This window comes from Acipenser ruthenus, chromosome 11, assembly GCF_902713425.1.
Source record: "Acipenser ruthenus chromosome 11, fAciRut3.2 maternal haplotype, whole genome shotgun sequence".
NCBI lineage: Eukaryota > Metazoa > Chordata > Actinopteri > Acipenseriformes > Acipenseridae > Acipenser > Acipenser ruthenus.
In genome coordinates this window covers 38,779,675-38,807,334 of record NC_081199.1, presented here as the reverse complement: position 1 = coordinate 38,807,334, position 27,660 = coordinate 38,779,675, and the positions used below count along the sequence as shown (strand labels likewise).

General features: G+C 38.6%; 1 protein-coding gene across 2 annotated transcripts in view; it reads left to right on the top strand.

Moving 5' to 3' along the window:
• The window catches only part of LOC117427160 (inactive dipeptidyl peptidase 10-like), a 158,905-nt gene that overhangs the window by 50,102 nt on the left and 81,143 nt on the right, over positions 1-27,660 (top strand). The window contains exon 1 of one of the 2 annotated variants that reach the window (XM_034045563.3): positions 11,150-11,632. The exons of the other annotated variant lie outside the window; for it this stretch is intronic. Within the exon in view, the coding sequence (XP_033901454.2) occupies positions 11,579-11,632 (54 nt within the window). The 5' untranslated portion in view covers positions 11,150-11,578. Of the gene's footprint in view, positions 1-11,149; positions 11,633-27,660 lie in introns of those variants that run through there. 2 annotated transcript variants of the gene reach the window in all.

Below are 27,660 nucleotides of genomic sequence, written 5' to 3'. Positions count from 1 at the left end.
ATAATAGCATTGAGCCAAAAGCATTTACAGTACTAGCGGGACCAAAGAGAATTATATACAAGTTGACAGCTGAAACTTCCAATCCAGACTATAACCACATTATTACGTTTTTTTTTAACAACACACTGTGTGATGAGAATTCATTTTAAATTCTGAATACAAAAGACGTCTACAGCATATTGAGCTGAAGTTGACATTTTAATCAGATCTTTACATTTTAACCGTGACAACTACAAAAGCAGCATGCAAGCTTCAGGTAGTGTGCAGCTTACAGGTAGTGCTATTAAACTGGGACTAAGAAGAATGCTTTAAGGCCTTACAGTTTATTGTATCCTAACAGCCACACATATGGTACTGTTCCTCTAAGAAATAATGTATTTTGTAACTCGCCATGGAGATTCATAGCACAGGAAAAACACACCACAGGTTTACTGAGTTTAGCACCGGCACAGTGGATTTCTGCAATGCACATTTTTAACCAAATGTCTATTTCATGAATTTCAATCAAGAAACACTCTTCCCTGTGCTGCATTGACCCCATTCTTATCCTCCTCTGTCATAGCTATGTTTTAAGCAATGATTTTTGTTTCAGCAAAAAAAAAAAAGCTGCTTCTGTTCATATTTCAATTTGCCTAAGGCTCAAACACACAAACAACATTAATATCTTAAAGCTGCATGTCCAAACCAGCCTCTGGGATACAGTGGCTTTGGGATATATGAAAAATACTAAATAAAGTCACTGTTGAGGAGGGATACATGCTTCACCCTGGTTATTAGTGTCAGTACTGATGAGGGATAAATACTTCACACTGGTTATTAGCAATATAGGAGGCTGTGTGGTCCAGTGGTTAAAGAAAAGGGCTTGTAACCAGGAGGTCCCCAGTTCAAATCCCACCTCAACCACTGACTCATTGTGTGACCCTGAGCAAGTCACTTAAGCTCCTTGTGCTCCGTCTTTCAGGTGAGACGTAATTGTAAGTGACTGTGCAGCTGATGCATAGTTCACACACCCTAGTCTCTGTAAGTCACCTTGGATAAAGGCGTCTGCTAAATAAACAATACAATAATCAATCAGTGTTATTGCTAGTGTTAGGGGTGTCGCTTAAAATACAGTACTGGCAGTTTGACTTTGGCAGGTTTCTAAGTAGTTGCTAGTTTCTTTTAGTATGTATTTGCTTACGATTTTAAGTCGCCCTGGATAAGGGTGTCTGCTAATAAATAAATAATAATAATAATAATAATAATAATAATAATAATAATAATAATAATAATAATAATAATAATAATAATAATAATAATATTAATATTGAGGGGATAAAATCCCCAGCAACAGGGCTATAGTGGAGACGATCGTAGTAAACAACTTATAATATTGTGATGAATCTAGTTACGTTATTTAGCTTTTTTAGTTATTTTGAGGATCAGATTGTGGAGATATATGGAGGTGTCTCTCTGTCTGGATGTCACCTATTTTCACATGTATCTTACGAACACAAGAGGTTATTCCACATACTGTAAATCAGTCATTTTAATATACTTTACCATGTCATGAAAGTCTGAGCCTGTGGGATTGACTGTAGCATTGGGTAGATTAAATTATACCAGTATACTGTATGTAGCAGAGCAGCAGGATGTTTAGGACAGATACGTTTTGCTGGTTGCCTGTAGAGATGGACTTTGAAAGACCTTATTTGTGCACAATGTCATAGGTATGTAGACAACTGAGGTTCATAGGGTTGTGGATGTATCTCTTCTAGAAGGTCCTGACGAGATAATTAAAACTGATGGGATATTGGGGAAGTTGAGTGTTACATTTGCCATATTCAGTGAAGCACAGTTAAGGAAACAAATTGATATCAGTGTGGGAGCTATCAATCAGAAAAGCTACTGCTAGCTGTTACACCTAATGTAAGTGGTGAAGTAGGTCTCTGTGTTACTTCTGCTAATAATATTTACACAGCAGGATGTTCAGATTGTAAATGACAGGGGGGTGTTCCTACCATTTGCATTTCCGCAGAAGTCATATTACTAAAAGCAGAGGAAGCTTCAGATAATGTGGATGATTAATCAAAAAGGGCAAATCTCTTCAAAGCCTTCAATCCATTTTGGAAACTTTAATGAAAAGGAACAGATAGACATCCCTCTAAAAATAATAATAATACAGAAAAAAAATAATCAGAAATAAGAATAAAACATCACAAATATTTTGAGGTCCTATCCATGATGCAATGGAATTGACATAGGAGAATGTTCCTATTATGACATCAATTTGATGAAGATTCCGTCATTGTAATACAAATTGCCCCGCTGGTTGGTCGGGCAAGCCAACCAAACATGGAAAAAGGTGTGTGTATTTTGAAATCTTAACCCTGCTAAAACAGCCAGAATTTTCTGATTTACAGTATGTTGATTTACAGTAAAGTGTGCTCTCCAGCACTAAAGCACACTTTCCTGAGTCCTGAGTTAAGCATTTGCTATTCCTGCTGCTTACTTGCCTTGGCTACCAAGCTATTCTTCTACAAAAAAAAAAAAACTCTTTCCAGAGGATGACATACAGGGTGTATGGGCTGTCCTGTAAACCATTGATTTGTAATCCAACCCACAGATTTGCAGATATCTCAGAATCTAATTAATAACATTTATGATACATTTGAAAAAGACAGTGCCTGTTTATTGGAACTCATTTCATAGTATATAATGTGAATATGTCTTCTGTTGCTTCCAACAATGACACTGCATTCATCGAGAGGCACTGGCCCATCAATTTGAATAGTTTAAAAAAGCTGGACATTAAAATGTCTTGAAGCCTATAAATGCCTTAGTTATTATTCATGAAGTTTTACATTTTATGGTAAGATCAATTAGTAGTGCATTAGCATTTTGTGTGAATGCAGAAAGGAGCATCTCAAAGCCTGCTACCAACACAGTGATGTTTTACAGTCTTTGGGGTCATTTATTATCATGAGATTTTACGATACGATATTAATATGAATTGCTTTTGGGAATAAATGACAGATACTTATTCAAGATAACCAATGGCCCTTAGGTGTATCGGTCAACATATTAGTCTGCAAAGAAATAAATAATAATTATTGTTAATGCATTCTTTGTGCATTATCATCCATACATTTCCCAAATAAGACTTCCAGTTTATTTTTTTATTTTTTTAAAGCAGAAAGTCAATTGGCTTTGAAATATGCACACAATGTCCTTGAGAATATTGTCTTCTCGACATATTACCTGTGACCCATTTAATCTCTTTTCATTAGTAGCTTCAAAGTCATTAAAATACTAAATGCTTAACAGTGGGTGTTCTTTTTAAACTTTAGAGTCTTGATGGTACCACTTAGCCATTTCCTGATTAGATGCCATAAGCTCTGCTGGCTTATCAGCTAAATTGGGTGATTAATAGGTTTGAAAATGTTAAATTACAAAGATCATTAAACCAAGCCACATAACAGTTGCGCCTGTATTCAATCAGTCTATTATACACATTTAGCAAATGTTGTCCTGTCGTTATATGATGGAACAAATTAGTATAAAGAAAACAATTCTATAAAATGACCTGTTAAGTGAGAACTCAATGAATGTGCAATTGTAAAGCTTAAAAAACAGCTAACCATTTTACATTAGAGGCTTGACGATTCTAGGGGCAGATACAACACGCTTTTTGATTATTTACGTATTTATTTCACAATGTTTAACCACATTAAGATCCATAATGTTGTTGAAGACTTTGACTGCTGCTAGACTTTGATCTTCATAAGACTTATTTTTAGGCTGGGGGGATTTTGTTCTATTATTATTTAATAAGAAATCAATCTGTTGCATATTTGCTTGAATTATTGATAGTATATCACCCTTTCATGTAATGAAAGATGTTTTTTTCTGTTTCCTTTACTTGAAACAGTTCAATAATAAAATTATAATGTTTTCTGAAAACTGTGTTTACATGTCATTTGAAATCAGTATATATTAATTAATGTATGTATGTATGTATGTATTATTATTATTATTATTATTATTATTATTATTATTATTATATTGTGTGGCTGGAGCCTTAAGGTGGGGGACACTGCTGCTGTACCCTTGAGCAAGGTACTTTACCTAGATTGCTCCAGTAAAAACCCAACTGTATAAATGGGTAATTGTATGTAAAATAATGTGTTATCTTGTAACAATTGTAATTCGCCCTGGATAAGGGTGTCTGCTAAGAAATAAATAATAATAATAAATAATAATAAGGTAGTTGTTTAATAGGTAATTAAGGCTCCAGCCACAGTATAAAAGACCAACTCCGGGCTCAGGAGTTGAGAACAGAGAGGAGTTAAGTGTGTGTGCGAGTGCTACCAGAAAGCAAACCAAGGTACTCATTTCACTAAAAGTGTATTTATAGTTTGTGTTTGTTTTACTTTGGCCAGAGTGCCCTTTTTGTGTATTTTGTTGAACTGTTTGTTTTTTGTTTAATTGATAAAAAGCTGAGCACCCTTGCGGCTCGGTTTAGCCCCGTACGTTATGTGTTATTCTTTCATTTCCCTGGTCTAACGTCACCCCTGCAGCCAGCTCTGCCACAGGGTTACAGTGCAAGTATTCTGCCTACATTAGTAACTCAAAATAGTGCCCTACTTTTGGTCCACAGCCGTCTTGAAAAATTAGTTTTCTGGAACATTCTATTGAAAGTTGATAATATGCACTTTTAATAATATGTTGCTTATCTACAGCTATTTTGAGTAGCATTGTATTTGAAACTGCTAGGTAACCTGGCTTTGACACTGGTGTTATACAAAAAAAGTCCACTATGGATTTAAACTCAGATTGCCTAACCAAGTTTCATGTACAATACTGCAACAGCTGTGGATAAGCATCAGATTGTATTACGGGGCAAATGGAAGCCATGATCATATTGTCCTAAAACCGAGTTTTACAGTATAAAAGGGCAGCGCTATAACAGGAGCACTATAAGAATGTACTGTAAAGCTTGGTGTGTGATACAGGAAAGTTGCATTTATTGGCTATTATAGTGAGAAATCGCATGAAAATATTCAATGTATCAAATCTGAACATTGAGGAATTTGTTGCTAGATAGTGACTTAAAAAAAGAAATCCAGTTCTTTGATTTAAATTCAAATGGGCGTGCTGCAGATATGATAAAACAATCTAGAAAGTGCATTTTAGCTTCATTGTAGGAGTTTGATACAGTATACCTGCCCCCAAACTTAATGGAGCAAATATTCACCTTCAGTCGTTCCTTCGTTTAATTTTTTTATTGCATAACTTTTGGGTTGGCTCTGGATGATCTGCTCAACCTTTGCTAAAAATTAGAGGATACCTTTTTAATATGATAATGAGCTTGCACGAACAAGTATTTTCCCTTACAGTTAGCAACTAAATGATAATCTATTGTGTTGCATCAAAAAGTGGATGACAGCCGACTTACACTGAAGTGATTCGGGCAGCTTATTACAGGATCTAATTTCTTGTGCTGTGCTGTACAGTACGTGCCCTGGTTTTAACCCTCATCTGGGACAGTAAAAAACATCAATACACTATGAGATGTGTGTGTGTATTTTTGGCACACTCCCCTAACATGCACTGACAGAAATTCCAATATTTTACCATCCTCTTTTACGTTTGCTTTTTAAGTGCAAATGATTGGCACATGCATGTATTCCAGACTCCTTTAGGAAACCCGATTCAGTAGAAGTGCAATATAGTCAAGCAGTGCATATATGCACACTTTATAGATCAATTTAAAGGGAGAGAGAGCATTAGAATTGGATAGGATTAGCTTGAACCAGTCTCCCCTTTGGGCCCTGGGTCCACAAATGTGGAATTAAAATGTTGTGTTAAATATATAAAACGACTCTTGTGTATAAAGATCAAAGGTAGTTTAAAATAATGAGTTTATTTAGCCTTTATATTTGTTTTATTTATTTTTTATATTAAGTCTCTATGTATAGAGTATCAGTGATCTTCAATGTGTGAATAAGGGCCAACAAATTCCAATACAGGTGAAAAAAAGCCTATATTAAAGTAGGGATTTGTTTTCATGGATGAACAAATACAGGCCAATCACATTCCTTCCAGTAATGCGCAAGGTCATGGAAAGTATCATCTGTGGTGCATGAATGGGCCTTGGAGCTGAATCTCCTGTCACTTTCCTAAACTGGTGTTGATGTACAGGTGGGATACTCCATATAGAGGAGTATAATAATGATGTATAATGTCTGAACTGCCTAAAGAAAAAAAAAACAGATGGGTGTAGTTCCTGCTGCAATTAAGTTCGATTTAAAACCATCTATTGTAGTGGGATTTAAAACAACCAGATAAATAAAAGCTATTTTGAATACACACTGCTCAAATATTCTATAATACACAAACAACAGTACATTAGTTAAATGTGGCCAGGAGCCGCAGTAGCATGCACAAGCCAACACAATACCATTTTATTTTTATACTTAAGTGGTTTTAAATGGCCTGATTCTCAGCCAAACCAATAACAATCGCCAAATGCAATACATTTCTAACAGCTTATTTCTTGTTGAGATCATTAAGCAAGGTGCTGCTTGCTTTGATTAACAACATGTGTTGTTTTTAACTGCAGAAGCTACACAGCATTTTAACCCTGATTATAGTTATAAAACCTTGGAATGTTTCCCAATCAACACCACAGTAAACTTTAAGGGAAGACAGCTTGGAAACTGAACACAATGGGCATACCTTCTCAAGCAAATAATAAAGTAATAAATAAATAAATAAATACATTACTTTAAAGATACATAATTAGACAGAACATAAAAGTGAGTGGTAAACTTTTCCTTTAAATGTACAGAACATGATCATGCCATCATGAAAAAGCGCACACAAAAATAAAATTAAATAAAAAGGTAGCACTTTACTATGTATTTACATAGTTGTTGCTTAGTAAATACATATGTACTTGTACATGTAACCCTAACCCTAACCTTAACCCTAACCATTTTCTGATACAATTGTGTACTTACATATATCATGCAAACAGGTTTACACATTAAGTACATCATAACTATGCAGAATAACATTATAATTATGTGTAATTACACATGTATTTGCTAAGTAGCTACTATTTAAATACACAATAATTATAGACGCAAAAAAGGCCTGATAATTTTTGCACAGATACCTAGGAAATATTACATAAACATATTAATATGTCCACATACCTTTTAAAGAGCAGCTTGGTACAGATCTGAAAAATCTGTTATCTTAACTGATATATTCTTCTTGTTGTGAAATATCAATTATCTTAACTAATATTTTCTTCTTGTTAAAAATCAGCACATTGTTTTTGGTTTCAGTCATTACATCCTGCTGACTATAAAACTCACAGGTTTTATGCACCTCAATGGCTCTCAAACACGTCTTTTCTTCAAGTTCAGCAGGTACACCAGAGTGTAACCATGAATCTACCCCCCTGCAACACGCTACCCCTAGTGGATGCAAGACATGCACCAATAAGAAATACTGAGGCTGGTGGCTTCTTCAGCTGCTATTGGTCAAACCTGTACTTATCCATACTCATAGCTGGTCCAAGGCTGTAAGCATTGCTGTGTGGAAAAAAAAAAACAAACAAAAAAAAAAACAGATGGCATGTGAAATGTAGTTTCTTAAAGTGTCTTGTGACACTCTTTTCTGTTTACTTGTCTTCACACGCTCTTCATCTGTTTCATTTGCAGCTTTGAAAGTGTGATTGTCAAAAACTGTCATCAATCATCTGAGATAGCTAAATTATTGTTGTAGGGCTATTGTGTTTGCCTTGTTGACACCCCAGCTCTGCTCAATAAATTGAGTTGCACTGATGTGAAAGAAAGCAGATGTCATACAAAACAATCTCGTTCAGCCACTCTACAGCTTCTGTTTGGTAAGCTGTATTTGATCATTTGTTAGACAAGACCCTCTATCTATGTGAATTTCAGGCAAATAACTATTTCAGTGCAAACTACTCAGTACACCTATAGGCTTTAAAAGGTACTGTTGCAGACCTGCAAAGATATCTGAATCCTGTTTAAACCATGGCATGAACATAATACCTGGTCAACCCTGATTTGTCCATCATTTGCAATGGTTAACCATTGCTAGACCATGCTTGTATGTTGTCTGCTTGACAATATATATGCTGATATGCTTGGCTGTAGGTAGGCGTACATCACAGAATGCTTCTGGAAATACCTTCTATTCTTATTGGATATACTCATGAGATACCTCCAATCTTGGCTCTTGGGAGAATGTCCTTCAACTCAGAACATTTTGTATGGAAAGATCTTGTAAAAGAACAGTCACATCTGAAGACTGAACAATTTAAAGGCTGGTAAAGTATCTTGCTTATCGTGGACTACAAGAGGAAGACTTCAGTGGGAGACTGAAGAAATTGTGAGACTTCCTGAACAAGGTTTCCTTCATAGCGGGGCGAGTAGCAAGATAAATGTATTTCATCCAAGTCAATATGAAAATAACGTAATGACCACCAAAGGTGTGAAGTAAGACAATGAGTTTTAAAGCCTTGGTAATTATTTGTCTTCCAGAAAAGACAACCTTTATAGTCAACATGTTAACTTCTCAGGCAGTTGAATTACAGTATACAGTTTAAAAACTGAAAAAATATCTTCCTAAAAATAGAGTGGAATTGCTAAATGATAAATCAGTTTATTGAAGAAATTGGAGGACGTGATTAGTTTCTGTTAGTGCATTACATTGGAGAGTCAAGGAGATTTATGTGCAATTACTGTTTATTCAGTGCAGAACACAGTGTGACTAAGAGCAATGTATGAGGCCTCCTTTCTATCTCATTAAGTAAGTTAATCATATGCATCTGTAAAAAATATCCAAATGGTCTGGCCCAAGACGTAGTCAATCATGAATACTTTAGATTTTGACTTTGACTTTGTGAAACCATCCAGGTCTGGACTGACCATCTACTTGTACTGTATGGCTGATGGTGCATTGCTAGCCTTTCAACTTTTATGTATTATCTGTGTAACTCTATGCACCCCTAGAACCCCTAAATGCCACATTCATGGGAGAGTACAGATGCATGATGATTTTTTTTTTTTATTTGACCTATGGTTCCAGGCTTTTGAAACACCCTGTGCATGTTGAAAGCATAGTTGTTACTGTATATTCAACACACGGTTTCACATTAGGTGTACAGTTCGCTCCATGGGATAGACAACATGCTATTTTCAACAAGGATTAATATTGACTTGGTATAACATTTCTTTTACATGCAGGTCACTTTAAAGTATTGCAAGCTTGTGATATTCCATCATCCATCAATCCTCAGAAAGCCCAGACCCCTCATTACTCTGGGACTTGTTTATGAAGAACAACAGTGTGTTTCACACCCCAATGGGTGAATTGGACTGGTGACTCTGGAGAAGGTAACCTGAAGCTATGGAAACAAGAACAGTACATTACATTATCCTTTCAAATATCATATCTATGAATTCCTCTCAGAATATTAATAGATGTTGGGGACCACAGTGAACGCACAGCTCATAAAGTAGAAAAGTGATTAAGAAATGTGTGCCAGTAAAACTCTATATAATTATAAAATATAGCTGATGACATGCACCATTCACATACAGTAGCTTAATAAAAAGATCAAAAAAGAAATAAGCCTTACCAAAAGCTAATTTCAGAATCGTAATCGTGGCTTAACTGAAAACAATTAACATAACCTTGAGGTGAGATTTAAAGATAAATAGCTAAGTCAGTCTGCATGTATTCAAATTAAAAATATATTAACATGTTATAATAGTGTCGCTTAATACGTTAGAATTAAATACTTACATTAAATAAAGTATTTGTACTTTGACCTCTTTGTTCATAGAATATAGCCTTTGTCAATTCACCGTGTATTTATAATAACTTTTGGAAGCATTGATACTTATTGTAACACCTCCCCGAGAATACGTTAATTTTGGGCAGAAACACTTTATTTCTGGTGAAACGGTTCATTTGCATACGGTGACACCCACTTTTTCAGGCGCGCTACTGGACTAGATTGATACAGAAGTAAACCTGCCGCAGCTCTTTGTATCTCCTGTGTTAGTTATTGTGAACTGCCAGTGTCTGAGTGCATTAACTGGGGTTTAATACAGAACAAATAAAAGCACAGTGGCTGTTACTTTAGGGTGCAAGGACGCCGTAAGCTTCGTCGTTTGGGTGGTTCAAATGGACCCTGTGTTTGATTTAATGATGTTTTTACTGTTATTTCCCTTCCTCGTTCACCTATCAGCTTTAGCAGCCGTCCACGCTAGAACTACAGGTTAAGCATAGGAGGCTGTGTGGTCCAGTGGTTAAAGAAAAGGGCTTGTAACCAGGAGGTCCCCGCTGTAAATCCCACCTCAGCCACTGACTCATTGTGTGACCCTCAGCAAGTCTCTTAACCTCCTTGTGCTCAGTCTTTCGGGTGAGACGTAATTGTAAGTGACTCTGCAGCTGATGCATAGTTCACACACCCTAGTCTCTGTAATCATCTTGGATAAAGGCGTCTGCTAAATAAACAAATAATAATAAGCAGAGCTTATGGTAATTTACACGATTCATGCACTTGCAGCCGCTAATTTCTACCCTCACCGGCAGAGACGCCAACACAACAGAGCTCGGTTGCTCGTTTGACCTTTTTAGTAAACCATTTATCTAACCAAATTATTTTAGTAAAAATTTCAAATCACAATGTAATTTATCTTAATTGTTGATGTTTCTTGCTAAGCCTGTGGTAGAACGTACCCCATAGTTTCTTCTTCATTTTAAAAGCCTCCCAGATCCGCATTTTAAAATCCACGCATTAAATATTGCTGGACAAGTGATACTTTTGCACACACAGTCCAATATACTTGACATTGAAAAAATAGGCATTACATAGGTATGTGAACATACCCTGGGCAATGAAGGGTTAAAACATACTCCAATGCCGTTACTAGAAAAGTTCGACGGTTTTTGTAAAACAGCTTTATTGTGCAGAGGAATTGGTTCAGTTGAATGCAATATATGGTTGTTGCTAATAAGTGCTGGTTAATGGGTGTATATGTTATGGGTCACCCCCTCCACTGCACGATTAAATGGTCTCTTCCTTCCAAGGAGGGAAACTGAATTTGACAATTAGATTTTTGCCCCAGATGTGCAGAAGAAACGGACGCTGCAGTACACGTCGGTATCCATTTCTGCTTTATTTGGGCTCAAACAAAAATACAGGTCAGCAGCACATCAAGGAAGTCTGCTGGTTGGATGCTACAGTGCTGTCAGCAGCTGCAGGCTTTGTACTTCTGTAGGTTGTGCTTTTGCAGAATGTGAACACAACCCCAGGTATCACCGCAGACTGTGGCAGCTCAGAATCGTGACAGTTCCATTTCATCCTGCGTCTCGATAGATTCTGCTGTTGCTGACACTTGCTCAGAGAACGCTGGTGCTTTACTTTTCTGTGCCCGCACCCTGACGATACCGGGTTCCTGAACTGATAGAGAAAGTGGTTTTGGAATCCACCCTCTGCACAGTTAAGATCAGCAAACTGTAGTTAAAATAATTGCAAGATTTTACAATGACGGCGACAAAGGAACAACAGAACCAGAGAGGAAACAAGCAACAAGAGCAGGTAACCAAATAAGGAAGCAAAATAAAACAACGGTGATATGCTGCAACACCTGCCTTCTAAACTTTGTTATGCGCATTGTCAGATTAGTGTATATGGAAATGCAGTAAATGCACCTCAGTCTACATGCAGACACCGGTAATAACTTACAGTGTTCAGTATGCTTCTGTGCTTATGTAATACTATAGTGCTAAACGACCAGTTTACTGATTTTAGGAGTGAAGGAAGCATTACATCAAAATATTTAAGAGGCTATATTTGTTAAGGAGTCTGTTTTTCTGGAGCTTTGTCAGTGTTAGTTAATTTACTAACTGGTGGCAATTTAGTTTTGACAGAAGAGCTAAAGATGCACAATTACTAACACCTGTATTATATATATATATATATATATATATATATATATATATATATATATATATATTTAGCTCAAGAGCCAGCTGCCCAACGTTTCGATATGTTGTACATATCTTTCTCAAGGGAGCCTGTGTTTGAATCAAAACATTGGAGGTATTTATAGGTTTTTGATGGCATGACAACTACTTGTTATTGTTTACGTTCAAATCCATGATATATGTCACAATATATAGAACACCATTACATCATGTAAGATTAAATCATGGATTTGAATGTAAACAATAACAATTAGTTGTCATGCCGTCAAAAACCTATAAATACCTCCAATGTTTTAATTCAAACACAGGCTCCCTTGAGAAAGATATGTACAACATATCGAAATGTTGGGAAGCTGGCTGTTTGAGCTAATATATATATATATATATATATATATATATATATATATATATATATATATATATATATATAGTTAATGTGATTAATAATTTGATTTAAAAAGGTTATGATTCTTAAGAAAATGTGTTGATTGGTCCCTGACCTTTCTCCGTTAGCTTTTATTAGGATTTTTTATTAGCAATTGTTGGGAATAATTGGTTGTTGTGATGCAGATGCCACTGTTATATGGATTCATGGCTCTAAGAGAATAGTCACCTGTCAGACCAATGAATAATTAATGATCTCCAGGGGAGTGGGATAAGACTGCCAGAGATGGTGCTGTGTGCTCACTCTATAGAAGATAGGAATTCTCTTCTTGTCATCGGGTTTATCTCTGGAGTTTATGCCTTACAGATTTTTAAAAAAAAAAATTGTATTAATTCTCTTTCATGTTTTGCAGAAACTCAAGTATAATATGGTATTACTTTCTATATATATATATATATATATATATATTTTCTAAGTGTACATTTATTTGAATTAAAATACAGGGAATTGTCACACTGAGACAGTCTGCTGCACACAGGAGCTCTCAGTAGTGCTTGAAATGGAACTGTCAGGACTGTGAGCAGTCCAGCAGTAATGACCCTAACTACTCTAGGAGGTGTTTTTCCAGAAAAAACTAACAAACAAAAAAAAAGCAATTTCAACAGCTATGTGTTTGGTGTTTTATGATATGAGAGTTAGAAATTAATTATCTATTGTAGCATTTGGGTCTACATATTATTATACCTCCTTCTTTTCTGAATCAGGCACTGATATCTGTGTCTATGATGTGCAATGTCTTTGCAAACTCGAAGTTGATCTAATACTGATAAACAGCAGACAAAAATATAAAAACGCAGACAAAAACATAAAAAAGTAAATAGCAGTTCACACTATGTGTTTTTATTTAAATAACAGGGACTGTTTCACTCTGTCATTCCATCTTAAGATGTCTGGTTTTTATTTATTTTTTAGCAGCTGTTACACGATATTACATTATTTTTACATACAATTGCCCATTTATATAGTTGGGTTTTTAGTGGAACAATCTAGTTAAAGTACCCTGCTCAAGGGTACAGCAGCAGTGTCCCCCACCTGGGATTGAACCCACGACCCTCCAGTCAAGAGTCCAGAGCCCTAACCACTACACACTGCTGCCTGCAATTTATCTCTCAGGTCCCCTTGATAGGTTCAAGCTGTTATAATACACAACATGACGTGTGGTTCTCTATTTCAAGTTCAAGATATGGTTAACTGAAAACTAGTACGAGTATCTGTTTCATTTGTCAATACTATCATAGCATCAAAGGGTATGAATACTTTTGAATTTGCATTTTTGGAGTTTTGCCAAAAAATTGCTGAAATAAATAATTGTAATAATCTTGTAACTTGTTTTCCTCATCCATAAAAACAAAACTTTTGCTACAAAAGATTTTTCCTAAAATTCTTTGTTTTCGAAAAATTACCATTGCGGTCTGTAAACTTTTGACTACAACTTTATGTATGTATGTATATATGTATATATGTGTGTGTATATATATATATATATATATATATATATATATATATATATATATGTCTGGTTGCAATTTATCTCTCAGGTCCCCTTGACAGGTTATCTATATTATCTATCTATCTATCTATCTATCTATCTATCTATCTATCTATCTATCTATCTATCTATCTATCTATGCATTAATAACTAAGGCATTTTATTACATCGCATTAGCTGTCTGTTTAAATCTTAGTACAAGCTGCAGGAGGTTCACACTAAACTGTGGTTGCATAGGAAAAAAGACCTTCATATTCCTGCAATAGTACTTCTTTAAAATTGTCTGAAAACGTTTATTTCAAACTTGAGGTTTCACCATCTTGGTAACACGTCAAATGTATTTTAAGCAACAGCTACTCACTGCACTTCAAATGATGGGAATTGAAAGAAGGGACCCAGGAGAGTCTGCATAGTCCAGCTACTCTAAATGATTAATTATTATAATTAGAAGGCATCAAATCGATTATCTTGTGGTGGCTACCTCAGCTGATTGTCTGCATTAAATTTGAGAGCTCTGCTGAGCCCTGAGGGTGAGACTAATAAGCAGCATTAAATCATTATGCAAGGAGCTTTATGGTGCGTCATGTGCACCAATCTTCACTCAATCATATTTGGGCTTGCAACACTTTAAACAGAACAAGCAGAGAGGATACAAGATGGCAGGGCTGGCCTTGGAAATTGTTCTGCCATCAGTTTTACATATTTTATTTGTAATTGTGTCAACTTGGAGCTCTATAAAGTTTAACAGAGGGATGAGATATAATGTACAAGTGTTCTCCTCGTTTGATAGACATAGACTGTACTGTTGCAAGATGAGGGTGTTTTTGTTTATGAGCAGGGTGTGCGTGTAAAATTGCATGGATTGTGAGTATGATGATCTTATAAAATTAGAAGGACCAAGAGAGAAAAGGTACAAATGGATACCAAGCTGTACTGGAGAACAGTTACGAAAAGAAAGAATCGGTGAAGAATGATAGGTTAGGTATGAAAAGGCTTATTAAGAGCTCTTTTGTTTAGACCAGAGTGCCGGGTAGTCTTCTTTGTTCAAGACTAAATAGATTCAATTATTTTAGCCTGCCTGCATAGGACATGCCTTTTAAACCAGGAATAATTCTGGTCGCTGTTCTTTCCACTCTTTCTAGAGCAAATATCCTTTTTGTAGCGAGGTGACCAGAACTGAACACAATATTCTAGATGAGGTCTTACTAATGCATTGTAAAGTTTTAACATTACTTCCCTTGATTTAAATTCAACACTTTTCACTATATAGCCGAGCATTTTGTTGGCCTTTTTATAGCTTCCCCACATTGTCTAGATGAAGACATTTCTGAGTCAACATAAACTCCTAGATCTTTTTCATAGATTCCTTCTTCAATTTCAGTATCTTCCATATGGTATTTATAATGGACATTTTTATTGCCTGCGTGCAGTACTTTACACTTTCATTTGCCATGTGTCTGCCCAGTTCTGAATGCTGTCTAGATCATTTTGAAAGACATTTGGTACTGCAACAGTGTTTGGGACAGTCCTGCATCTCCTAAAGGAATCTTGGACTGTCCCAAACTGTCCTGGTAAACCTGGAGTCATATATCATCCAGCAATGCCCACTGGTGCACCATGCAACAGTACTGTGCAACCTTCAGTAGCATAGTGTTTAAAAACCAGCCTCGAAAGCCCATAGCATACTGTATATGTATTAGATATAATACTGTTTTTCGTTTGACATCATAAGAACTATTTCATTACATGAATGCTGTAATATTCATGAAACGGTAGAATTGCCCATTTCTGGGTTATGTATTTATGTGCCTTTAAAACACCGTAAACACACATTTATGTATACATAGACAATACCTTGAATGAATATTAATAAATAACTTTACACTGCACAAAATGTATAAACACAGTAAATGTATTTTGAAAATAAATAAATAAATAAACAAATAAACATGCCTTTTACTCCCTTAACAAAAGCTGTCATAAAAATGTAAAATATAACAGCGGACGACTTACAGAATTTCCAATTCCACTTTATGATTTTAAACATTCTTTATTGGCCTTGCATCACACAGATATAAATTACTCATTCCAAATTCAACCAGTGAATCACCCTACATAAAATTTTGTGAATATGGATTAGCATAAATTAATACACACAGCTAAAAAAAATATATAAAAACCGATTTCATTTATTCAAAAACAACAGACAGAGGAAAATGCCCTAAGGAAATAGTGATATGTTTAACAAATCTTTTTATATTATACAGAACACTGAACACTCTATTTTTTTTGCTCATTTAGACCAAATCAAATGAGGACAGGTACTGGTATACTTACAGCACAGTTTTTTTGTGTCTCGAAATAAGACCAAAATTGAAAAATTATAAAAAAATATATTACAGATCTGAGTGATGCATATTATAAATACGAATGTGCACTGCAGCGTGACAGCAGTGAGATTGTTGGCGTGTATGCATCATTTACATTTTTCAGCAATGCTTTATTGTTAGTGTTGATAAATTTAAGACATGGTCTATATGAAAAAAAAATGAACACTGGAGATAGATAAGCTCCTCAGGATTTCACTAAATTAAGGGGTTAGAATAAATGATGATGATTTATATTTCAGTGCAGACTTAATTTCAACCTTGGCAATGTTATAGGCAAGTAATTAACATCTGCTTTTTAATATGTTGTCTGTTGGGAGTAACTATGTTATAGGTGTTATTTAATTTAGCAGACAGGTTGAAAACTATGGGTTGTAAGAAAATGGCTTGCGTTACTTTGAAGACCAGTAACAAGTTCTAGGCTTCTTTTGTGAACCCTTATTGACCCCCCCCCCCCCCCGCCCCCCAAGCAGTCCTGTACTGCCTACAGCAACAACATCGTTTCTTCACTGATGGTTACAGATGATCCTAGCAAGGGATTTGTAAAACTGCTCATTATTTTTATGTAGCATACAGTTTAAAATCGATATATTTTATCTGGTCGATTAATTTAACAGTGTTTAGAACTAAAGATAATTAAAGTAAATATACATATAAAATGAGGGAATCACAGAAGAACCCATTTATTTTGATTTACAAACAGGGTGCACTTGTCAAGCACATCTTGTACTGTATATTTTCTATAGTGGGAAATCCTACTAAATCCAAAGTAAAAAAAAAAGGTTGATGTGCAGGAAATTGTGGCTATATTTAAATGAATGAAAAGCAAATGCTGTTAATGAAATAATTACAATAAATATAGTATATTGCAAACAATGCAGATTTCCCCTTAACGTCTTTTCAGTCACCAAGGCTTGTACAATTGGGTCAGTTTCAATTGCAATGCTGATAATTAGCACCATTCAGCCACCCTTTATTAATAGTGTATTGAAATCTGAAGGGTTTTGAATCCACTTCAGTGCCATGTGTGTCAGTCCATCTTCTTAATATTCTAATCTGGATAATACTCATACAGAGAAGCTCTGAAGAAGCTCTGGAGTGAAACCCTTGCAATGGGTTATAGCTTATCTAATTGAGGTAATAAACGAATGCTTGGAGATTTCAAAAAGACTAAGTAAGACATGTTTCATAAAAAACATGCATGAAGGAACTTGCTAATTTAATATTGCTGTCACTGCGAGGGGCAGTCCTTTACAGTTTTTAACCATTGGCATTATTCTTTTAGAACTATCCTCCATATATTTATTATATCCAGAACCATGGGTGTAGTAACATCAGCATAGCTTGTATTTCTCCTTCAAGTTTAGGCATTTGTTCCCAGTGGTCAAGCAAGCAGGCATGAGTCATACAAAATAGATATTTTTCATCTCTCTTTACACACTGTGAAATGAAACTGTATTTTATTCATGAGCATACTTTGAAAAATAACTAACAAAATAACTATGTAAATCTTACCTGTTTTGCACTTCCATTAACCACATATTGTATGTCTCAGAAAGGTGCATGAAGACGACCAACAACCAATACTTTTGGGATATGCCTGCCACAGGTCAGGTACTTACTGAGCGTTTTATGTCAGTGCTGCCGATAGGCCCCTCTGAGGAGTGACGTCCTCGGTCCCGCCTACCGAGGGATTAAGTAGTCACTCCGCAGAGATCACTTTCTCTTTCTCTTTTGCTTCTCACTCAGGTAGGTATGGTAGGTATAAACTAGCCTGTCCGGTTGCGTGATTGAGTCTTTGTGAAAGAGCTCTCACTCGAGTTTTTCTGGAGTTCCCCTAACAGAAACATGACTTCTGAAGACTGAGCTCCCATTTAATCTTTTCTTTTCATCAGCCTGCATTGCCTGGCGATTGTAGTCTGCTTTCCCTACCTTGCAGCATTGCTGTTTTGTGTTTTTCTTCCTCTGATATTTGCAGCTAAAAAAAAAGAGAGAAGAGAGACGCGTAATTCCTCCACCGGGACCCGGCTCTGCCTCGCCCACTGTTGAGTCGACTCTGCTTCTGATGTGTGTGTGAGTGTGTGTTGTTTCCACTGCCTTCACAGTTAATAAAAATAAAAAAAACAAACAAACTTGTGCTTCCTCAACTGGGTCTGGTTCTACCTTGCGCCCTCTGTACTGTATGCCCTCGGTGTCTCGGTGTCTCGGTGCCCCAGAGCCTCAGTGCTCGGTGCCCTCAGTGCTTGAACACTCTGTGTTTTGGTGCCTCATTGCCTCAGTGCTTCTGCGCCCTTGGTGCACCAGAGCCTTGGTGCCTCGGTGCTTCTGCGCCCCCTGTGCTCCAGAGCCTCTGTGCTTCGGTGCTCTCGATGCTCGGATGCTCCCTGCATCGGTTTTGGAGTACCTAGTCAGGCAGCAGGCTCTTTCCTCTGCTCCGACCTCAGCTACGCCTCTGGCACCTGCCCCGGAACTGACCCCACCCTCACCGGTGGTCACCCCGGACATCTCAGAGCAAGACATGGTGATGAGTCAGGAGGAATAGGACGTGATTACAATTGTGGCTTCCTGGGACGGTGGCTCCTTCCTACAGGAAGATACAGAGGTCCAAGAACTGACCCAGGAGACGGGCCCCTTTCCCTCGAGCTCAGTTCGGGTGCTTCCCTCGAGTGTTACCCTTTCCTCGAGTTCAGTTCGGGTGCTTATGGAGCGAGCCTCCAAGTTCCTCCAGGTTCCCTGGATGGCAGCGCCTAAACACCACCGCTCAGTTTTCAGAACGGCTCAGGCTTCAACCCCCGAGCCCTTCCCAGTGTTTCCGGATTTTCTGGAGGAGGTACAGTCCTCTTGGCACGAGTGTCTCAAAACAAGCAGCCGCGCTGGCTTCCTTGGAAGGCGCAGGGACGCTGGGCTTAGCGGAATTCCTGCCGGTGGATTCTACCATCGTAGCTCTGGTGCAAGAATAACAAAGGCCCACCTTAACATGCAGCTGAAGCGCAAGTTAGACGCTTGGCCAACACGGCAGGTCTCCTCACGGCCTACCTGGATGGCACTTTGCAATCGGCGCCCCTCCCTGAACAAGTAGCTTCGGAGCTGCGCTTGGTCTCAGCACGCTGCTGCAAATATCAGGCTTCCAAGGGCAAGCCCTGGCCCGAAGCCTGGCAGGCCTTATAGTGGCGCGCAGACAGCTTTGGCTGTCCCAGGCCAGGGCCTCGGATATGGACAAGTCTGCCTTGCTAGAAGCGCCTATCTCCCCTGGCCATACATTCTGGCCAGCAGTGGAGGAGATCCTGCAATTCTCCCACCACTGTACACACTGGTTACGCGCTGCAGTTCCGTGCGGGCCCTACTCCCTTTCGAGGGATCATGGTTACATCCGTGAACTACCCTCTCCAGGTCTTGGCCCTCAGGCAAGAGGTAAATACATTACTTCTCAAACAAGCCGTTCGCCTCATAGAACCCGCCCCATCCTAGACCTGAGAGACCTCAACAGGTTCTCGAGGGAGAGGAGGTTCCAGATGGTCATACACCGTCACATCCTCCAGTCTGTCCAGCCAGGCGACTGGGTTACCACTGTGGACTTAAAGGACACATATTTTCACGTCCCTATTCATCCCCGAACAGTAAATATCTCCACTTCGCCTTTCCGTGCTGCCATTTGGCCTCTCCTTAGCCCCCCGCACATTCCCAAAGTGTGTGGATGCTTTCCTAGCCTCCTTGCGGCTACAGTAGATCAAGGTGTTGAGCTACAACACCCTGTTCCCAGTCGCAGGAAGGAGCAGTGGCCCACACGGCGATCGTGATGGAGCATCTGTCGAGGCTGGGTCTCACCCTCAACGATGCGAGGTGCAAAGTACGGTTTATTTGGGTCTCCGGCTGGATTCCCTTACAATGCAAGCACACCTCTCAGATGACAGAGTGGCCGCCAGTCACAACTGTCTAGCCCTGTTTCAACAGGCATCAACAGTACAACTGGTGTTGTGTCAGAAGTTACTGGGTCTGGTGACTGCAGCTTCATCAGCCATCCAGCTGGGGTTACTCCATATGAGCCCGATTCAGGCATGGCTCAATGGCTTCCAGCTATATCCCAAACGCGACAGACACCGTGGGAAGCACTGTGCTGGTGGCGGCAAGCCTCTCATCTGCACGAAGATGTATGGGAGTGATCCACAGCCGTGGGATGGTGACGACAGGTGCATCCAATTCGGGTTGGGGTGCGGTCTGGGCAGGCAGAGGAGTCCACGGGTCCTGGTCGGGTCGCTGGACATCCCTGCACATAAATGTGCTGGAACTGCGAGCAGTTCACCTCGCTCTCCAGCATTTCCTTCCAGTGCTCCAGAGGAGACATGTCCTTGTCCGCATGGGCAACATGTCGGTAGTAGTGTATGTAAATTGCCAGGGAGGACTTTGGGGATGGGGTTACACCACATAGCCTTTCGGCTACTTATCTGGGCACAAAGGAACCTGTTATCCTTCCGGGCTGTTCATCTCCCTGCAGTGGTGAATTGGGTGGCAGACATCCTCTTGAGTGAAGGTCCTCATCCGTCAGAATGGCAACTCCACCCTCAGGAGGTAGAGCGCATTTGGGAATGTTTTGGGAAGGCCTGAGTCAGTCTCTTTGCCATGGCGGAGACGACTCACTGCCCCCTATGGTTCTCCCTCCACCGATGCGTTGGTCCACTAGGCGCTGATGCCCTAGCCCACGAGTGGCCCAGGGAGCTCTTGTACGAATTCCCGCCAATACCCTTGCTCCCTGCCTTCCTAGAGAAGGTCCGGAGAGAGAAGGTGGCAGTTCTCCTTGTGGCCCTCAGATGGCCTAAAACTTTGCCAGCTTCTGCAAGGCCAGCCCTGGGAGATCCCGCTACGCATGGATCTCCTCAGTCAGACGAGAGGTACTCTCAGAACCGGGCAGACTCCAACGGTGGGTCTGGCCCCTGAATGGGACCACCTGTCCGCCTTAGGGCTCTCAGACTCAGTCATCAGTACACTGCAGAATGCTAGGGCTTCCTCCACAAGGTTGTTGTATGCCTATAAGTGGAGGTATCAAAATCGGTGTATTACCAGAGGTCATGACCCCATCTATTGCCCCATAGCAATTATTTTACAATTTCTGTAAGACCTGCTAGAGGCGGGTAAATCCCCCTCTACATTGAAAGTGTACCTAGCAACCATATCTGCATGTCATGTCGCTCATTTCCTGGCGATCCGTTTTCTGAAGGGCGCTCAGCGGTTACGTCCTCCCCAAGTGTAGTCTAGACATGGTACTGGAGGATCTCACTATGGCCCCGTTTGAGCCTATACATTCCATAGACTTATCTCTCTATGAAGGCAGCCTTTTTTTCTAGCCATCACCTCCGCTAAGCGGGTTAGTGAGCTACAGGCTCTGTCAGTGCACAGTACCCTGTATGCGTATTTGGAATGATAGAAACAGGGTATCGCTGCACACAAACCCCGCTTTCCTCCCAAAGGTGGTTACGGCTTTCTACCTGACTCAGTCAGTGGAACTAGAGGCTTCCCATCCCCCTCCTTTTTCTTTGAAATATATATATATATATAGATAGATAGATAGATAGATAGATAGATAGATAGATAGATAGATAGATAGATAGATAGATAGATTTGTGGTGAACCTCGGTTCCCGTAATATATATATATATATATATATATATATATATATATATATAATATATATATATATATATATATATATATATATATATATATATATATATATATATTAATTCCATGTGGGAAGTAACTGAAAAAAACAAACAAACAAAAAAAACAGTTCACGGGGCGGAGCTATGCCACCTGATAGAGTTAATTGACAGAGTTAGTAAACATACACATGGAGAGAGGAGCACCGCCACTTCAAGGCCCAACATTTACTTGATCGATAGACACGATAAACAGGAGGGGGGCCACCGTCTTTGAGGTGACCCGACATACGAGAGGGGCACCGTCTCTGAGGTTACCCGACATACGAAGAGGCTCGTGAACCAGAAAGAAAAACATGAATTAGTATTGTTAACGCAAAAGAGGTTCCGGCTCTTCCTGACCCAACATATACAGTAGGGGGGTTCCGTCGCTGAGGAGATCCGACAAACAGGCGGGGGGCCACCGTCTTTGAGGTGACTCGACATACCAAGAGGGGCATCGCCTCTGAGGTTACCCGACATACGAAGAGGCTCGCGAACCGGAAAGAAAACATAAAGTTAGTATTTGTTAAAACATATAATGCGTGGTGTTCCACCTCTTCAAAGCCCAAACATAATAGAAGGGGGGTTCCGTCGCTGAGGAGATCCGACAAACAGGAGGGATGCCACTGCTTGGGGACCCTCACATTGAGGCATCAGACCTGAAAGAAGAATCCCAAAAGAAACATACATGCAGATGGAAGGGTTTGGCCGGGGGTCCCCTCTGACTCATGGAGAACTCTCCTCTATGAGGTAAATGAAGCGGAGCTTAACAAAGGGTTGGAGAAAGTGGAATCACTAACCCCCCAGAGGAGACCGATGCAAAGGCGGTTGAGATGCTAGAGGAGGAAGAGGAGGAGGGAGGAGGAGGAAACGAAAAAACACAAGACAGCTAGGTAGAGGTGACTAATGTTTAAATAAGGTAGATTTAATTGATGACAGCAGATGATAGGTTGTTGTTGCCTAGCTCCGCCCCCTGAACCACACCTATAGGTTAACATTTGTTGCTGTATAGATACGAGGTGAACGATTTGTAAATTGAAATCATGACTTTCTCAAAGAGTTAATCTCCTAATGTAATTGTTCAAACTGAAATTCATTACAGAAATTAAAATGTTTTCCTTTTGGAATAGTTAGAGATTACATTTTTTTTTTTCTAATGAAAGAAAATAATTTGAGTGAAATCAAGTCTGCGTTATAATTTGATTTTTCACATGAGCTGAAGATACTAGAATAACTGATCTAATGCAATAACTATGTGTCTTGATTTGAGGCACATGAAATCAACTACTGCCTAATGTCTGCTTAAAAACAAGTTTAACAACAAGCATGCCACAGAAACATATACTTCCTAGACACTTTATAGGACCTGTCTACCAGATTGGATTAGACATTGCCCTGAATTAGACATGCCAATTAGGTCTCACAATACTAAACAAGCTGTAGAAATGGCACAATTACAGACAGTCCACCAGAAACAGGGAAATGCAAAGATCTGACAGGAGTGTGTTCAGGTTGCAGAGGTGCCACTGGCAGCAAGGACAGTCATGCTAGGAGGCTGCTACATGACATCATCAGAATGTATCAGCATTGACAAAACAAAGTGATTTCCAAGAGACACAGCTGTGGTCTCAATTAGTGACAGGCAGGGGAAAAAGACAGTTAGAGAGGCTTGTCAAGACTGTAATTTTATTGATTTGATGCATGACATCCCTCAGGATACCTTCCAGTACCTTGTGGAGTCTCTGCCATGTCTTGTCAAGGCATATGGTGGCCCAACCCGTTATAGTATTTACAGGTTCCAACAAAGTGACCAGGCAGTGTACAATGTAAAACATATTGTAATTGTAATGAATGTATATTATAGACGTACACACACAAACAACACTTATTTAATGAATCCAAACTTTTCCTTTGTGAAAAGGCATAAGGCTGGCACAGTTCTGTGAGAACCAATCAAAGTGTTTCTGAACTGGTATTTTACAATTAGCTTCTAGCAAATCTTTAAGGAGTTTAATTTCTACATGAAACTTGCAGGTTTCTTGGATTTTCTCAACATTTTGCAGTTTGCTTTTCATTTTACAAAAGAAAGTGAACAATATCTTTAGTCTCTCCAGTGCATTGTCATATCAAGTGAACACCAATCCATCCAAACCTTTCTTTTTCTAACAGCCCTTCAGTCCATTCTGGAAGGGTGACACTATTGTACAAGACTTTTAAAATTTTATTTAGATCACTTCAGTAGCAGTTTTATTAATTGGTTAGTTAACTGTTCTGTTTTAATAAGCATGTACTGTATAAAAATATTTATATTGTGGCTGGCCAGCAGGTGGGGATGCCAGTCATCTCTGTGCTGACTAGGGAGCATAGCTGTCAGCTTTACTCCAGGGTTGTTATGCAAATAAGGGTCCATGGAGAGAATATAAAAATAACCACAATTAGCGTGTTAAAGCAGGCACTTTGAGTGGGGGTGGGTGCTGCGAGGTGGGTTTGAGAAGTCTCCGTTTTGTAACTGTATGCAGTATGTATACAGAGAGATGAGCCTTGGAACCCTACCAAGCTAAGCTCTGAGATCTCTTTTAGGGAGCAGCCTTTTTTATTAAAATTGCTGTTTGGTGGTTTAACACATTGTTTATTTATTATTTCTTAGCAGACGCCCTTATCCAGGGCGACTTACAATTGTTACAAGATATCACATTATTTTTACATACAATTACCCATTTATACAGTTGGGTTTTTACTGGAGCAATCTAGGTAAAGTACCTTGCTCAAGGGTACAACAGCAGTGTCACCCACCTGGGATTGAACCCACAACCCTCTGGTCAAGAGTCTAGAGCCCTAACCACTACTCCACACTGCAGGCCCCACACATGGTTCTCTCCAACCACAAAGCATTCTTTCCAGCATGCAATGTCATGCAGCCTTTTGTATAGGTATAGCTCTGCCATTCCACAGCAAATAAAGTCATGAAGTGATAGAACTGAATATAAAATGAAAGTCAAGAAAATGTGTAACTTAAGGAGTATGTACTTTACAGCTACTGTTAGCTATGGCATTCTTAACTTGCATTGAAAAGATTTGCTGTTCATATTCAGTTCCCATTTCAGTGTCTTTCTGATTTAAAAGTACCCAATTCCCACCACTGTCCTCCGATCGTGACATAATATTTTTATTTGACACGGTTCTAAAGTCTTTGGCCTCATTTTGGGGGTGCCATTTCTACTTGTAAAGGCAGTGGGGAGCAAAAAGCTGTTCAAAGCTGTGGCCTGATCAAACGTGCTGCCAAAAGAGCTAATACAAATGTGCACAGAGGAGGCCTGGCAGTAATGCATTATTCAGTGATAGGTATTCACCAGGGAATCGGGAGCTTATGGCTCTGTGGTTTCCAAAAACAGCAGAAATATATTTAGACAGGTTTGTCTAAAAACGGTAAGGGAGGTGAAGCCAGAGAAGCAGGTGCTTCGTAATTGGTTGTGTCTGTATGCAAGTGGATCACGGGCTTCGAATCAGTCAATAATACATTTATAACTTGCTTGAGAGGGACACAACCCTGTCAGAATCTGTGTTATGAGTCGTTAGTCATGTGAATAGAATGATCAGTCTTTGTTTTTTTTTCTCTTTGTTTTAATTGCTGCTGTGTTTTGTGCCCATTGCGGCGTGTGACAGGGGTGCTGGGGAGCTGGAAAATGAGTGTCTTCAAGGTCATATGAAGTACAGGCATTTTAAATGCAGAGGTCTTCTTTCATCATCTGGGTAATATGTCACTGACAGCAGCCTGTTCCAATGATGGTTCTTACATTCCTGCTTTTCACTAGTTTACTGTAGGACAGGGTTAAAGTGACAATATTGTGCACAAGTTTCCTAACATAACAACTACAAAATTACCTGTTTGGTTCAAATCAGTTCATGTTTTTGTTGTTGTTGTTGTTGTTGTTGTTTTGTTGGTAAACTCAACTCTAAGATATCATTAGGTCAGTCTATCAAGTGTTATCAAAAAGGCCATCAAATGCCTGATAAAAGCATTAGCCTCTAGCCTGTACCATTTTGTTATTTCATTCATTTCCGCTGAGGGATTATTTTACATAGTACATATGCTAAAAGACAGGCGATCCATTACAGCAGCTTATACATCACAATAGCCAGAAGAGATTAGCTTTTCTTAATGACACGTGTAATAAGTTGATCAGGCACCACATTTTCATTTTTAAATAATGTTGTCAAATCCTGTACCAGTTGGTTTGGTTATATGAGGTCTCACAATAAGTCATACAGTTTACCAATACCACTGTACCAGACACTGTCTGGTGCAACAGGGCTGTTAGGAGTTAGAAGATAAGAAGTTTGGAGAAAAGGCCTTAGCATTTTTTTCGTCAGATTTTACCATTGTTTTCTACCGTATTTGAAAATGCTCGATGAATTGCCCAATGGAATGCTTTTTTTGAAACCCCCCACTCTCCCGACAACATGTATACACACATTTGCATCTCAATTACGAGTGTGTTTTCCTTTACAGGTTCTACGTTAGCCTATATAATAATATGCTATGTGATATCCCTTATGGAACAAACATATATTTAAAATATATAGTAGAAAAGTATGATCCTTATATTTTGCATATATAGAAATTGGACCCTTTTTTTATTTATTTAAAATATATGGGATATATTTAAAATATATTTTCGTCTGTAATCCATATATTTATTTCATATGGATTACCAACTAATGAAAATATATGGTGCATATAAAATAAATATATGGATTACAGACTAAAATATATTTTAAATATATCCCATATATTTTAAATATAAAAAAGGGGCCAATTTCTATATATGAAAAATCTAAGGATCATAGTTTTCTACCATATATTAAAAATATATGTTTTTTCCATAAGGGTTATTCATCTCTTAATTGATTGGAAACAAAATTCGATGAATCATAGTATCACATTATCCCCTTAACTGTACAATTAAGTGAAATGGTAATCTCGATAATAAGATGCAGGTTTTCTTTCCTATGACAAAACCCACAGTGATTAAATTTCATAAGAAGAATGGCGTTATTAAGGAATTGTATTAAGGAATCACAAGTACATGTGTTGTAATACAATAATACACAAATAAATAATTAAGCCAAAGATTTTAACTGTCCAATTGTTACTACTCACTGTATACCAGTAATTCAAATTTTGTATTTTGCTGGAGGACTGCCCTAGACTTTTACATCTGCATTTAACATAAGGGCTCATGTCATTCCCTCGAGCGAAAAATGAAATGCAGTCAAAGTGAAGTTATGTGTTTTCGTTGAAGACGGTCATTCAGATTTTAAAGCAGGGATGGGCTTGTGAAACGCAGTGGTTGTTTCAGACTGGACGCGTTATTTAAATTTCTGTTTGAGGATTATTGTTAAGGCATCTAGTAAACAGTTACTGTTTTAAATAGCTATGGGCTGGAGCAACTGTGCTTGAGCTGCAAGGCTGAATGTTAGATTGTAGACTTTAGCTCCAGTCAGTTGAAGATTTACTGATTTAAAAAGGGAATTGGTCTTGAAATCCCAGTTTGGAATTATTTCATCTGGCTGTAAACAAGTCCAGTAGATTAACCCGAGCACTGCCCCTAAGCAGATTTTGTC